The sequence below is a fragment of the Dipodomys merriami genome, unplaced genomic scaffold (genome assembly GCF_024711535.1).
Source record: "Dipodomys merriami isolate MVZ:Mamm:240054 unplaced genomic scaffold, mDipMer1.0.p SCAF_17, whole genome shotgun sequence".
Lineage (NCBI taxonomy): Eukaryota > Metazoa > Chordata > Mammalia > Rodentia > Heteromyidae > Dipodomys > Dipodomys merriami.
This window is the reverse complement of record NW_027203048.1, coordinates 17,430,023-17,446,503: the sequence shown is the minus strand read 5'-3', so window position 1 is coordinate 17,446,503 and position 16,481 is coordinate 17,430,023. Positions and strand designations below refer to the sequence as shown.

General features: G+C 36.2%; 1 protein-coding gene across 3 annotated transcripts in view; it reads left to right on the top strand.

Annotated features, from left to right (window-relative positions):
• Positions 1-16,481, top strand: part of Heatr5b (HEAT repeat containing 5B) — a 76,190-nt gene that overhangs the window by 7,920 nt on the left and 51,789 nt on the right. For all 3 annotated transcript variants that reach the window (XM_070025369.1, XM_070025370.1, XM_070025371.1), the window contains exons 4-12: positions 1,170-1,278; positions 3,553-3,702; positions 5,566-5,737; positions 7,570-7,727; positions 9,465-9,714; positions 11,093-11,248; positions 11,718-11,968; positions 13,725-13,836; positions 15,129-15,281. In XM_070025369.1, coding sequence (XP_069881470.1) covers positions 1,170-1,278; positions 3,553-3,702; positions 5,566-5,737; positions 7,570-7,727; positions 9,465-9,714; positions 11,093-11,248; positions 11,718-11,968; positions 13,725-13,836; positions 15,129-15,281 — 1,511 coding nt within the window. The remainder of the gene's footprint in view (positions 1-1,169; positions 1,279-3,552; positions 3,703-5,565; positions 5,738-7,569; positions 7,728-9,464; positions 9,715-11,092; positions 11,249-11,717; positions 11,969-13,724; positions 13,837-15,128; positions 15,282-16,481) is intronic.

Sequence of the window (16,481 nt, the reverse complement as noted above, 5' to 3'; positions counted from 1 at the left end):
GCTAGTGAAGAAATCTTCTCCCAATCTGTGGGCTTTCTATTTATCTTGCTTGTTATGTTCTTTGCCAGGTAGAAGCTCTGCTAAAAGTTTAATGCAGTCCCCCATTTATCCAAACTTTCTTTGATTCATTGTAAACACATAATTTTGCGGTGCTGGTTAAATAGAATTTATTATATATCAAACATTTGTGTATTTTTTAGTAGATTCAGAGGTTCTACTTAAAAATTCTGCAATATATTCTGGTATGGGACATCTGTCATTTTTAACTTTATTGTCAGCTTGTAGAGTGTTAAGAAAACAACATGAGATTTGGAATAAAAAACACAGCAATTGATTTCTTGATTCTACTACTTATTATGTGTATGATTATGACCAAAATTTTTTTGACCTTTCTCAACTATAGAGTAACTTGCTTAAGTCACATGGCTATTACATTGCAGGTTATAGGATTATAGGTGTAGATTTACAAAAGTTTAATGATATGTTCTTAACCATTGTCTTTCTGTTACCTCTCTGCTAAGCTCCCAGGTGTTCACTTACTTGATGTAAGTGATGGAGTTGCTTCCTTGTTCCTGAAGAGATGTGTTACTATATTTCTTATCCAGAGCCAAGTGTTTCACTAAAAGTAATGGAGATGAAATTGTACAGTTTAGAAATAATAACATATTATTTAAATGTGCTAATTACTTAAATGGCAGGTCTTATGAGTAATACAAATGTATAAAATATATTCTTGGTGTTTACATGTCCACTGGCAAGATAAGACAGAGCATACAAACAGCCAAGTCATAACACAGTGGACAAATAGTTTAATCAAATGAGTGCTTAACATTGAGTGTGAGATATAATGAAAGAAAAAGGGATCACTGTGGATTGATATAATTTGGAAGTCTTCATAGAAGGAAAATTTCTTCTTAACATATGGTTTTCATTTATTTTGTACATATATACTTATTTTGCATACTTATCAAGAATGTGATTTTAATCAACTATAGCATTTGTTGTAATTATAAAGAGTAAGTTAGGTGTTTCTTGAAGTTGAAAATTAATTAAAGATTATAGGCAAAAGTACCCTAGAGAAATCCAGACCGTCTTCTGAAAATGAGAAAAATGTAATGAAAAAATTGTAGTATTAATCTGAATAATAACCAGTGAAAATGTTTTTACAGAGCTGCAGTGGCTTGTGTTGGAGCATTTTATGAAAAAATGGGGAGAATATTAGGTAGTGCATTTCCAGAAACAGTGAATAATCTTTTGAAATCTCTGAAAAATGCAGAGGTAAGTTGTATAACAAATACTATTTGAATATTTTGCTTGTGGCAAGAGCTAGATGTCTTAAAAATTTTGCTTTCTTTTTGTCATTATGTGGTACTCATTGCTGAGCAAGAAAGCAGTTTCAGATTATCATATGCTCTTTGTTTTTATGTATGGTAACTTAAATTTTAGGGAAATTTTAGTTTTTTATTTTTCACTTAGCTTTATTTTTTGGTTAGCATTTTATTTTTTGTGCTGAACCTAGTATATCAATTTAGCTATAATAAATTACCACAAATTGAGTGATTTAAGATTTCAGAAATGTTTGTCTCGCAGTTATAGACTCTAGATGCCAGAATTCTAGTGTCAGCAGGACCATGCTTCCTTTGAAAGCTTAGGAGAAGAATACTTCCTTTCTTTCTTAGCTCCTAATTGTTGCTGTAAGTCCCTAGTCTTTCTTGGTGTGTAGACGTATTTTCTAGTCTCTGCCTTATTTGTCACAAACAAGTTTGTCTTGTTTTATAATCATATTAGTATTTGGATTAATTTCTTTCCTAATCAAGTATGACATCTTTATTTGATCTTATCTGCAAAGATTCTGTTCCCCGATAAGTTGCATTCACACTGTACAAGTGTTTAAAATGTTAACTTGCTTTTCTTTTGGTCGGTTGTTGGGCTTCAACTCTGGTCCTCAGCACTGTCCCTGAGCTCTGCAGCTCAAGACTAGCGTGCTACCACTTGAGCCACAGTGCCACTTCTGGTTTTTGAATGATTAGTTGGAGATAAGAGTCTCATGGGGACTTTACTGTCCGGACTGGCTTTGAACCTAAATCCTCAGATCTCAGCCTCCTGAGTAGCTAGGATTACAGGTGTGAGCCACTGGTGCCCATTTTGTTAACTTACTTTTTTTTTTTTTTTTTAAATTTTTATTTTTTTGGGTCCAGTCGTGGGGCCTGAACTCTGGGCCTGGGCGCTGTCCCTCAGCTCTTCAGCTCAAGGCTAGCGCTCTACCACTTGAGCCACAGCGCCACTTCCGGCTTTTTTCTTTTTGCTTATGTGGTGCTGAGGAATCGAACCCAGGGCCTCATGCATGCAAGGCAAGCGCTCTACCACTGAGCCACCTTCCCAGCCCGTTAACTTACTTTTGAGAGGGACACACAGTACAACTCCTGACTGCTAAGATCAAGTAAAAATAGTTCTGTTTTGTCCTGTTGGTTTGGTGTTACTCCCATAAATTCCCGCCAATGTTAGGTTGACCAAAAAATAGACTAAGCTAGACTCTGAATCTGCTTCTTTTGTCCAGAAAAGTGAAAATTTCTCAAGTGAATAGCTTTCCTTGGCACCATTTGTCTGTTTTTTGCTTGTTTTTAATTAAGTAAGAATTAGGGACATATTGACAGGCATTAGGCATACAATGATGAATAAGACATAGTCCCTGACCTAAAGTACCATAATATACCTTTAAAGTATACTTTAAAAATAAGAATAAGAGGGCTGGGAAGGTGGCTCAGTGGTAGAGAGCTTGCCTTGCATGCTCGAGGCCCTGGGTTCGATTCCTCAGCACCACATAAGCAAAAAGAAAAAAGCCGGAAGTGGCGCTATGGCTCATAGTGGTAGAGCGCTAGCCTTGAGCTGAAGAGCTGAGGGACAGCGCCCAGGCCCAGAGTTCAGGCCCCACGACCGGACCCAAAAAAAAAAAAAAGAAAAAAGAATAAGATTCTGTATTCTGATTAATACCAGAATCAAGAGGTTGACTGAGTTATGACAAGTTGTATTGGATGTTTTTTTCTTCCTCTTTAGGATGGCTTATATTACATAACTACTTAATGTTTTATATTCTGAAAGTTTGAACCCTTAAGATGTAATATTGAAGCCTTTAAATCTCTTCACATTATTAATGTATTTTTTTCAGTATGTCATGTAACATTGAAACATGTTTACTTGTATCCTAATTTCTCCAATAATATTTAATGGAAATTAATTCTTCAGCTGCTTTTAGAATATTTTATCTTTGATTACTTACTGTTACATTTGGAGGTAAGATAATTCATCTGAGAGAAATGATATGTCTGGTATGTTCCATTTAATATGGAATTTATTTTACAATATAGTTTTTTTTTAAATTTTTTTATTGTAAAGATACTATACAGAGGGTTACAGTTACATGAGTGAGGTAATGAGTACACTTCCTCTTGAACATTGTTACCCCCTCCATTGTTTTCCCCCTACCATCCCCTCCCTCCCTCCCTTCCCCAAGGTACAATATAGTTTTAAAGATTTCTTTATGTACATGTTTAGTCTCAAGGGCGAAGTGAAATCTTAATGAGTCTACAGAAAGTCCTAAATGGATTGGGTGGTGCAGCAGCTTCCTCTCATCGTGATATTTACAAGAATGCCCGGTCCCTCTTGACTGACAGATCTATGGCTGTACGGTGTGCAGTGGCCAAGGTCAGTGCCAGTTTATAATATTGGCCCTTACCCTACTTGCTTTTTAATAGTCAATGACTGTTTTCTTTTAATTTTTAAATTATGAACATGTTTTTATTATGCATTAGTTTCACTGTCTAGAATTACATATAGGTGGAATTATATGATATATACTGCTTTGTACATATATGGTTTTCTGGTTTCTTTCACAGCATCATTATTTTGAGCTTCACTTGTATTGTTGCATGTATCAGTAGTTCATACTTTTTTTGTTAAGTACTATTTCATTGTATAGATATACCATATTCACTTGGTCCATTACCTATTATGAGTGAGTAACCTCTAGTTTTGACTACTTTATACCTCCCCTCTCCCCCCTGCCCCCCACACACAGATGTCCTCAAAAATCTGTGCATGGATATACTCTTTCATTTCATTTGAGTAAATACTTAGAATGGAGTAGTTGAATCATATGGTATGATTTTTAAAGAAACTACTTATTTTCAGAAGTACCTGCGCCATTTTATATTTCCACCATTTTACATTCCATCATTTCTTCTGCATTTTCACTGCCCATATATTACTGAGAATCTTTCATTTTTAGCGATTGTAATAGATATAAGTAACTCATTGTGGCTTAATTTGCATATCCATGATGACTGATGATAGAATATTTTCAGGTGTTTGCCATTTATATCTTCTTTGAAGGGCTATTCAGATTTTTTTAAATTTAATTTTACTTTATTTGTGAACATACTGTACAGAGGGGTTACAATTACATGGGCAGGATAATGCGTACATTTCTTACCAAGCATTGCACCCTCCTCCTTTGGTTTACCCTTCACATCCCTTCCCAGCCTCTCCCCTCCCCCCCAATCCCAATCTATTCAGATTTTTTTATCCATTGCTTTCAGTTTTTGTTGAGTTTTAATAGTGCTTTATAGGTTTTTAAAATATGTTCTTTAGTAGATAAATGATTTGTAATATTTTCTTTCAGTTTGTGACCTGTTCTTTTTTTCAATCCATAAGCTATATTTTCATTTTCTACTGCTCTTTTTTTTTTTTTTTTTTTTTTGGTGGTAAAGGGGATTGAGTATGTTGACTGGAGCTTGTTAGTCAAGTGCTCTTTCATTCAAGCTATATTCTAGCTCTTTTGTTTATGTTTTTTTGTTGTTGTTTTTTTTGGTCCGGTCGTGGGGCCTGAACTCCGGGCCTGGGCACTGTCCATCAGCTCTTCAGCCCAAGGCTAGCGCTCTGCCACTTGAGCCACAGCACCACTTCTGGCTTTTTTCTTTTTGCTTATGTGGTGCTGAGGAATCGAACCCAGGGCTTCATGCATGCAAGGCAAGCACTCTACCACTGAGCCATCTTCCCACCCCTTATGTTTGTTTTTAAGATAAGGTGTTTTGCTAACTTTGTCCTAGCTGGCTTGAAACAGATCCTCCCAATGATATATTTCAGAAGTATAGTACAGTGTATAAACCAGGATATTGACACAATCTATTAATCTTGTTTAAATTTACCTAAATTTACTTGAATTCTCTTAAATTTCTTTTTTAGCATTTATGGAGATGATTGTAAGATTTTTCTTTTTAGGCTTTTGCTACTATGTTGAAGATTTTAAGCAACTTTGCATTCCTAGGATAAACTGCACTTAGTCATGATGTATTGATTGTTTTTGTATATTGTTAGAGTTGCTTAAAGTTGAACATTTTTGTCCATGAGGAATTTTGGTGTACAGTTTTTGATTTTCCAGTATCTTGAGAACTGTTGTTTAATAGATTTTGCCCAGTTGTTTTATTTCAGGAGAGAGCGTGAATCTGGTTCTGTTACTCCATTTCTGGAAGCAGAAGTTCTAGGGTTCATTTTTGTTTTTATTTTCAGTGCCTCCTGGAACTACAAAATGAAGCTGTATTTATGTGGACTGCTGAACTGGAAAACATAGCCACTCTCTGCTTTAAGGCTTTGGAAAACTCAAATTATGGGGTACGAGTGGCAGTATCTAAACTGTTAGGAACAGTCATGGCTACAGCCTTGATGCCAAAACAGGCAACAGGTATTGTTTGTCAACTTCTGATATATTCTCTAACAGATACTGAAAGGATTATAGAATATTTTCTTCTAAATTAGTTATTTCTTGTAGGCCAGTCACCTCAGAGGATTTAAATTGCTAGATTTCTTTAGCATTAAATGAAGGAACTCAAATGGCATTTTCTTGATATTATTAAGAATTTTTTGTGACAGTAATATACAAAACAATATTTAGAAATTTGGTGGGACTTGAACAAGTAAGATTTATGAAATGGTTTTGTATAATGTTTAAGGGTATTAAATTCTAACACTTTATGTTCTAATTTTTTACTTTCAGTTTCTGGAAATTTCCTAGTTTTCCTGCAATACTAATTTTCTGTTTTTCTCAGACCATTATTGAATCAGGCAGTACTAATTTTTGTGTGTGTGAGACTAGGACTCAAACTCAGTACCTGATGCTTTTTCATGGGCTGGTGCTCTCCCAACTGAGCCATACCCTGAACCCACCACTGATATTTTTCAAGTGACTTCTCTGTCTCACACTTCCCTGGACATGTTTCAGGGATAGTTAGAGTAAGATGTGGAACATACTAATAACGCATACCCACCGCAAATGCTGAGGGACTCTAGCTCTGCTGTTGTTATTAACCCTACCCCACCAATGTATGGTGGAAAAAGAGTAAGATTAAGGTTTAGGTAGGTTTATGTTTCTTACATGTGAGACACTATGTAATTTCTCTGAGCTTTGGTTTTTTAATTTTTATTGATAATAATTTCACTAGATGATAAGAATGATGTACCAGGGCTGGGAAGGTGGCTCAGTGGTAGAGCGCTTGCCTTGCATGCATGAGGCCCTGGATTCGATTCCTCAGCACCACATAAGCAGAAAAAAAAGCCGGAAGTGGTGCTGTGGAAGTGGTAGAGTGTTAGCCTTGAGCTGAAGAGCTGAGGGACAGCGCCCAGGCCCAGAGTTCAGGCCCCACGACTGGACCCCCCCCCCAAAAAAAAAAAGAATGATGTACCATTTTAAGTGCTTTATGTCAGACACTTAAACAAATTATGTAATTGCTTTATTTAACCTCCCAAAGTCTTATACATTTTAAGTACCACTGTTATTCCTATTTTATAGATAAGAAATAGACTCCACAAGATTTTGTAACGTGTTTTAAACATTGTTCTATTGGACATGGTAGAGAGCCAGCCTTGAGAGTAAAAGTTAATTGAGAGCCCAGAATTTGAGTTCAAGCCCCAGTTTTGGAACACACACAAAAAAAGTTTTCTAAGTGTGAAAACTGAAATCCTTAACCCAGGCAGTTAGATTCCAATTCCTATATACTTTACCATGGGTTCTATATGCCCTCTTTATAATTTTTTGCAAGGGTTGTGTTTGTTCCTTTGTGTGAAAGAACTTACATACACTATGCAGCGGATACTAGGGATGAAAGTTGGTTGCATTCTCAGTTGCATTTTAATCCATTGGACTGAAATGAAGACCATGAACTTCACAAAGAAATGTCATTTTGTATCCCTGTCAGTTGGTAAATAAGAGGGTCTGCCTTATCTTTGTTGTGTTATACAGGTTGATCATCATTATTAGACTATTGGACATGGATTTATCAAATTGCTCTATTTTTTAATGTCTTGTTTTTCTAGCTTTTTTTTTGGCTTCAGAATTGAGTTCAGGTTTACAAGTACATTGTGAATTTTAAGATGATCAGAAAACTTAATGGCCCTATGCCCCTTGTAGTATTCTTAAAAATAATTTGTTGAAATTTTAAGCTAAAGTATTAAAAATGTGATTAATGCAGATTTCACTTCAGAAACATTTGCTTATGAATTCACTTTTTTTTCTTAAAGTAATGCGTCAAAATGTGAAACGAGCAACATTTGATGAAGTCTTAGAACTCATGGCCACAGGATTTCTTCGTGGAGGGTCTGGTTTCTTAAAAAGTGGTGGAGAAATGTTAAAAGTTGGAGGGTCTGTTAATCGTGAAGTAAGAGTGGGAGTCACACAGGTTTGTACTATATTCATATATATTGTATTCAGACTGTTGCCAAGTAATAGTTCACACAGATTTTTAATATTGTCTTCTTTCTTTCAAAAGTTTCTGGTACCAAATGAATGAATTAAAGTTCCAAATTGAGTGTTTATATGGAACAATAGGTTCTTCTAAATAAGTCTGTGTCCACTATATTCACTACATACCAAACAAAATTTCCCAGGTTTTACTTGGAGACAGATGAGATATAAGGTAAATCAGTATTCAGATGTTGGTAGCTTGAGGCATTAAACTCATATTCTTCAATGACCTTATAGCTAAAAATAATTTATCTCTGTTTTGATTATATACAGTATCATTGATGAACCTCCAGTGTAATTATAAGATTAAATCTCACATGTAATGTAGTTTCAAAATAATTTACATTAATGGGGTTGGAGGCATGGCTCAGTTGGTAGAGCACTAGCCAGTGAATGAAAGAATTAGGTACAGAGTTAGAGTCCCACGTTCAGACCTAAAAAAGAAAAAAGAAAAAGAATTTAAACGAGATGTCACAAGCTGGTGCACATAGCTTGTGCCTATAATCCTACTTAACTCAGGAGTCTTAAATCAGAGAATCAGTGTCCTAAGTCAGCCTGAGCAGAGGAATCTGTAATACTTTTATCTCCAGTTAATGAGCAAAAAGCTTGAAATGAAAATATGGCTCAAGTGGTAGAGTGACAACCATGAATGAAAGAAAGCTGAGGAAAGCTGAGTGAGAGCTCTAGACTCTGAGTTCACAGCTCAGTATTGGCACCAAAAAAAAAAAAAAAGTTACACTTAATGATTTGATAATAATTAGTACCTAATAAAATGAAATAGATCTTCATGATCTTAGTTGCCACACCTACATTTTGTCCCTAAAGCAAAGTAAACTACATCTTGTCCCTGAAACAAGTATGCTATAAAGAAAGTCTTAAATGCACTACACCGATAAGTTGATGTTTATTTAGGATAAGAAGTTTTTATCTGGGGTTTGGAATGTGGCTTAGTGGTAGAGTGCTTACCTAGCATGCAAGAAACTCTGGGTTCAGTTCCTCAGTATGACATCAACAGAAAAGGCTGGAAGTGGTGCTATGGCTCAAGTGGTAGAGTGCTAGCCTTGAGCAAAAGAAGCTCAGGGACAATGCCCAGGCCCGGAGTTCAAGCCCCAGGACTAGCAAAAAAAAAAAAAAAAAAAAAAAGTTTTATCTTTATCCTGTTGCCTTACTGATCGCTGGAGCAAATTTAGCTTTCCTTCTGCCCTCACTACTCTATGTTCTTCATAAAACTCTTTTCCTAAGATTTATTTTAATAAAGAATACCAGTAATTGCTGTACTAGAAGTTCTAAAATTTTTCACTTTCAATCTCTGTTTCTGTCTCTCTCTCATGCACACACTCTCGCTCTCATTCTCTGTCTTTGAACTATTCAAAATTGAACATAGGGCCTCAGGCAAGCATTCTGCCACTTGAGTCCATCTCTAGCACCTTCAGTACCTTTTGTAATTTTCTTTTTTAGATAAGTTATTACTAACTTTGCCTCCAACTCTCATCCATTCTGCCTCTGACTCCTGCATAGGATTACAGACATGAGCCACCATACCCAATTCAGTTTTCTCCGTTTTGATATGATTTTCCTCAGTATAATTTGTTTCGGATGCTGCCATTATTTATTATAATTGCTTCCTCATTTGTATAGAGGAATCTGAAGTTGTGTTTTAATGTGTTCATAGGCATATGTTGTTTTTGTAACAACACTGGGTGGTCAGTGGTTGGAGCGTAGCTTTGCTACGTTTTTGTCCCACGTACTTGATCTGGTTTCCCATCCTCGGGCAACACAAACACATGTGGAGGCTGTATACTCAAGACGATGTGTATCCTTCATCTTGAGAGCCACTGTGGGCAGTTTGTTGGGTGAGAAAGCCCAGATAGCAGCTGCTAAGGAGATCTGCCAAGCTATTGGAAAACAAATGAAAGCAGTAGGTAAGACAACATCAGAGAATGTTTTAGTGGTCCCCCTCCTCTTCCTTCTTTTTTTCTTTTATTAAGACAGTCTTGGTATGTAACCCAAGCCAAGCTTCAATACTCCTTCCTTAGTCTTTCAGGTGCTGGGATTACTATTATTGTTATTACTTTTTAATAGATCTTAATACCTTTCCTGACTGTTTTCATTCTTACTGGGTACTCAGGTTAAAACAGTCTATAATAACAATGGAGTTTTAAAGTTCAAATAAATTTTCTTATTTTATTTCTTTCTGGACTGTTTTCATAGTAATTCTTATTGGGTACTCTGTTATTAAAACAGTAATTATAGTGGAGTTTTACAAATGTGAATGTGTATATGTAAAGTTAGATTTTCTGTTTTATTTCTAGTGTCTGTACTGATTTTACAATTCTCCTGAAATGCAGCAGCACATTGGTTTGATCTATTGTGAACTTCCTGCTTAGAATCTCTTGTTTAATAAACACATATTTTCCCCTAAACTTGATAATAGTCCAATATAAAAATTTAGAGAGGGGCTGGGAAGTTGGCTCAGTGGTAGAGTGCTTGCCTTGCACGCATGAGGCCCTGGGTTTGAGTCCTCAGCACCACATAAGCAGAAAAAAGCCAGAAGTAGTGCTGTGGCTCAAGTGGTAGGGCACTAGCCTTGAGTTGAAGAGCTGAGGGACAGCACCAGGCCCAGAGGTCAGCCCCACAACTGGGAAACAAAAAAAAAAAAAATTAGAGAGGAGCAATTATACATGGTTATTAGCCCTGATAGGATATTGTTGTTAACAATAGATTTTTTTGTGTTTTTTTTTTCGTTGTTGTTTTTGTCAGTTGTGGGGCTTGAACTCTGGCCACTGAGCTCTTACTCAAGGCAAGTGCTCTACCACTTGAGCCACAGCTCCACTTCAGGTTTTCTGGTGGTTTATTGGAGCTAAGAGTCTCATGGACTTTCCTGCCCGGACTGGCTTTGAACCATGATCCTCAGATCTCAGCCTCCTGAGTAGCTAGGATTACAGACATGAGCCACCAATGTCTGGCAGCTATAGTTTTAAATGCTACCTTACTATAGGATGTTATAGATCTTATTCCTTCTATCCAAGTACACACCTGTAAAGAAATCTAAGAAGTGTCCTTGTTTTAAGTGTCATAGTTATTGAATAGCTGACATATTTTTTGCTATTGTCAAGAATTCATTGAACAGTGGTTTATTATAGTCATTCCATCACTTAGTTATTCAAGTTCTTCCTAAGCAAAACCTGCATAGTTTTTTTTAACACGAAGGTGGTTTTAATAAAAGTACAAATTGTGTAGACCAAAAAATTATATTGCAATTCAACTACCCACATCAGACACATGATTTTATATTTCCAGAAGCAGTAGTGAATGATACTAGTAGTGAAAACAAATCTGGAGCAGCAGATATTGCAGCAAGCCAGCACGTGATGGTCTGTGCTCTCCAGGAACTTGGAAGCCTGGTGCAGAGCCTGAATGCTACAGCCTCTCCTCTTATTCAGGAAGCATCTATAGGTATGATATCTAATCATTGGCCAAAACGCTTTTGTACCATGGTTCAAGTCATATATATGGTTAATATTTGACTACTGATTGCTTACTTATTAATGTAATAAGTAGTTTAGATTATTAGGTTAATTTTCCCTGCTATAGGAAAAACTGAATTAAATAAATACTGAATAAAATAAAGCTTAGGGAAAAAAATCAAGAACTGTCAGGAGAATTGTTTCTAAGAATTGATTAAAATTTGCTGAAGATTTAATTTTATATATCCCCTTTTAATTTTATTGGACACAGTTGTACTGTGTTCTCTGTAAAAGGCTTCTTTATAGTACTTATGAACCATAAAAATGGTGTTTTGGCAAAACTGTGAAACTGTGAAATCATGGTGATTATTATTTTAGTGGTTATGTCACACATAGCTTTTGGTTTCTGAAACCATATTTCATTAGTATGGAGTGATGTTCTGAGGATTTCTTTTTAGGACTTCTGGAGATCGTGACTTCAGTGCTTCTTCACCCCAGCATGGCTGCCCGGCTTGCTGCTGCTTGGTGCTTGCGCTGTGTGGCTGTGGCACTACCTTTCCAGTTGACACCATTTCTAGACAGGTGTGCAGAGCGGCTCAACAACTTGAAAACTTCACCTGAAGCTGTTAGTGGATATAGTTTTGCAATGGCTGCTTTGTTAGGTGGAGTTCATCAATGTCCTTTGGGCATTCCTCATGCCAAAGGAAAGGTAAGGCAGCGGTCTTGGATGTGTGAATGATCTCAGGTGGGCTACAGTCTTTTCTGGAGCACTGCTATCTTTAATGTTTAGCTGGGAGATAGAATAACAACAGTTTTGTTTGGTAACTAGGATATAATAATAACTAGGATATAATATAATACTAGGATATAAGACCCTAATTAAAAATTGGATATTTAATTCTTTTTTTTTGGGGGGGGGGGATCTGATCGTGGGGCCTGAACTCTGGGCCTGGGTGCTGTCCCTCAGCTCTTCAGCTCAAGGCTAGCACTCTACCACTTGAGCCACAGCACCACTTCCTGCTTTTTTCTTTTTGCTTATGTGGTGCTGAGGAATTGAACCCAGGGCCTCATGCATGCAAGGCAAGTGCTCTACCACTGAGCCATCTTTCCAGCCCCTGGATATTTAATTCTAATGAGGAAATATAATGGGTTTTTTTCTGAGTATAACATCATGTTGTAACTTATTTTAGAGGGAAAATAGCCTATCGTAATTTTTTTAAACTCAGAACTGTTTTCTCAGGATTTTGTTTTTGTTTTTCTTTTTGTGATTAAGTCTTGCCTGGTTGCCAAGTCTGGCCTTGAACTCCTAGATTCAAGTTATCCTCCTGCCTCAACCTCTTGTATAGCTGGGACTACAGGTTTGTGTTCCTGTGCCCAGTGTTCTTGTTGTTTTTAGAAATAAAAGTCAGCATTACTGTATTCAAAGATGGTAGGAGAATATGCTATTGCCCTATATAGCATTTTAATTAAAAATTAAGTGGTTTTAATCTGTTCTTTATTTTCTTCTATATTTTACTATTATGGTTTCCTTCTTAGGATTCTTAGGTACATAAAACCTTATATAAATAGATTGCGGCTAGATTTTAAATTATTTTTCCTGGGACATTAGTTCCAGCTTCATTCATTCTTACAAGTTTCATAGTTACTACTTGAGGACCCTAAAGCCTCCTTCTCATTTTGTGAAATGTTTTCTTTTTCATTGATTATCCTTCTTTTTCTTCCATCTTTTCTACAGCATGTTCATGTTTGCTCTGATGTTCCACTTGCTCTATTCCTTATGCTTTTTCTATGCCCATTTCAGCTTCCAAAACTGTCTTACAGTAGAATTTATTATTCCCCTATTTGTTTAGAGGCCCATTTTAAATTCACTCTCCTTGAACTCTCCTTAAGACTGTTTACTTGCTGGGCCTGGTAGCACATGTCTGTAATACCAGCATTCAGGAGGCCAGAGGATTGTGAGTTCAAAGCCAGCCTGAGCTACATAGTGAGACCCAGAATAAAAAATAAACCAAAAAAAAATCCCATTCTATTCTATTCTATTCTAACTTATTACTACATCTGTATTACTATTTGTCATTTAATCATATGTTGCATCCTGCTTTCTGTTTTTCTAAATAAAGAAAGATCTTCTCATATTAGCTTAAGAACAGGTGCATTAATTTATATAATCCTTACAAGAATAAGATAGATAACACTATCGTTCCTATCTTAACAAGACAGAACTGAAGCAGAGAGGTTAGATTGTTCCAGGTCAGTGTCAAGATACCAACCGAGGAGCCACTGGTTCGAACTACTCTGAACATTGCACCATTCTGGAGGTTTTAATGTTGACTTTGAAAGTTTATTGATCCCAACACCATGAAAGGACAACTTCTTTTGAAATAAAATATGCTAGTTCTCTATTGTCATATTTGATTTCATCAACTTTCATAGATTAAAATCTAATTGCAAGCTTCTCTTTGCAGATGGTAGTTAGTATTGCTGAAGATCTGTTACGAACTGCTGCCCAGAATAGCAGATTGTCTTTACAGCGCACCCAAGCCGGATGGCTTTTACTTGGAGCACTCATGACTCTAGGTACAATTGTATCTGACTAGGTTTTTAGTTTACTGTGTTATTGTCAGTGCACTATAAAGCAAATTTAATTTAGAAGTATTAATCTTCACAGTCTAGTCTTGTAATGAGGTTGTAAATAATAAGGATGTTTCCTTTTCTATCCTATGGTAACATCTATGCAAGGACATTCAATGAGAAAGCTTTTACCAAAGCTTCACCTTTAGTAAAAGAATAGCTGTTAACCATTTGCTACTTTATAAGCTTATTGCTAATGAAAAGAGTTGGGAATATGGGAGTTGGGGAATCCCAATTCCTAAATGAAGTCCTGATTTTAAGAATGAGAAAGTCACATTTAAATGGTGCTGCTTGTGGAAGATTATGTGCTAAACTTTCGTAAGTGCTATGATAAGTCTTAGATATGGGAATAGTTGAGCAGGATCTGTTAAGCCAGAAACACATACTATTGTAATAAGCTATGTCTACTCTTTAATTTACATATTTACATGCTACTTACAAAGTGTGTATGTTCACTATTCTAATCTTCTATCTATGGGAAATGATACTTTAGCCTAGTTTTCTAAAGAAAACAAAAGTAACTCTTTCCTAGAAGTTTATGTTTAGTATGTAAGTGGTGTGTTAAATGAATGATTCAGCAATGGAAGTGTAAGTTCTTAGTGCTTAATATGTTTTTGTATAATTAATTAACAATATACATTTCCCAGAATGGAAGAATAAGTACTGTATATGTCTGGAATAGCTATATTTTCTATGTATGGCTGTATATGTGGAAAAGACCTTATACAATGTGTTTCAGGTAGATTTTATTATTCATTTTAGTGTACTATGTGTATTCTACTAGTCTGAATATAGTTGCATAGTTTTTTTGTATATTTTATATTTGATACTAAAAATACTGGTACTTTTAAACTGACATTTATCATGTTTTAAAGAGGTTTTTTTTTTAATGATCATTAGATGAAAAATACTTTCAGGCCAGGTTGTAATACTTTCAGGCCAGACTTACGGTTGTAATTCTACTCAGTTGGCTGAGATCTAGGATGTGGGTTTGAAGCCAGCCTAGACAGGAAATTCTGAGTCTTATCTCCAGTTAACCACAAAAATCCAGAAGTAGAGCTGTGGCTCTAGTGGTAGAATGCTAGCCTTGAGCAAAAAGCCCAAGGATAGCACTCAGGCCCTAAGTTCAAGCCCTAGGACACACACACACACACACTTTGAAACTCATGTTAATTCTAGGGATTAAAAAGTAGAGTAAAATATGCTTACAGTTTTGTGTTCTTTTTTATCTTGCTTAGGACCATCTGTTGTTCGATACCATCTGCCCAAGATGTTGTTATTGTGGCGAAATGTTTTCCCTCGTTCTTTAAAGGAATTGGAGGCTGAGAAGGCTCGGGGTGATTCTTTTACCTGGCAGGTAACTTTAGAAGGTCGTGCTGGAGCTTTATGTGGTAAGAACTTGAAAATATTGAACCTTTAAAATATTACTGAGGGGCTTGGAAAGTGGCTCCGTGGTAGAGCCTTGCATGAATGAGGCCCTGGGTTTGATTCCTCAGTACTACATAAGCAGAAAAAGCCAGAAGTAGTGCTGTGGCTCAAGTGGTAGAGCACTAGCCTTGAGCTCAAATGCTGAGAGACAGTGCCCAGGCCCAGAGTTCAGGTCCCACGACTGGCAAAAAAAAAAAGGATAAGCACTTTTTGAACTTATTATTTTAATATCTAATGATAAATCCATACACTTGTAGACTGAGAGAAGCCCTATAGATAACTCCATTTTCCTAGTAATTGGAATTATTTCAGCCAGGTGCCGATGGTAGTCTGGCTACTTAGGAGACTGAAATCTGAGTATCGTTGTTTGAAGTCAGCCTGAGTAGAAAAGTCTATCAGGTGCATATATTCAATTAACTACCAAAAAAAAAAAACCAAAAAAAAAACAAAGCCAGAAGTGGAGCTGTGGCTCGTGGTTGAATGCCTTGAGCAAAAGAAGCTCAGGGACAACACCCAGGCTCTGAGTTCAAATCCCAGGACTGGCACACAAAAAAATGAAAATATTTCAGAAAAAATAAATTTGGAGTACTAGAGTTACTCAGTTTCTAGTGAGTCTTTTCATAATGGAAAAAAACACCTCTTTCTTTCTACATTGTCATCAAATCTGTAAACTGATGCAGTGGTATCATCAGCATTACACAAATGATGGACATAGTTGCTTTGTGTGCAAGTTGGAAATTTACAGGAAAGGCTCAAGTTTTGTTTATTTGGTAATTAGAATTCATTAGGTTCATTAGAATTCATTCATTTCCTGTTTGTTTTTTCTCACACTGGGAGAGATACATACATTGGGGTGTTAGGGCAGGGTGGCAGCTGTGTTCCCACACACCTGAGAGGCCTTTCAGTCTAAAGAGCTAAAGAGCCAGTAAAGATATTTTTTTCTCACTGGACCATTCTAGTAATTTCTGGTTCTATCTGAATTCTGTGTAATCATCTTAATTCCCATATATGCAGATCTCCGTAAGACAAATCTCCCACTTCATTTGTGTCCATTCTCCCAGCCATTTGTAATGATTTTCTCTGGAGTTGTTACCTGTGTTCCTTTCAATTTGATATGATTTCAAAATATTTTATGATTAAAATAATATTTCATAGTATAAGTA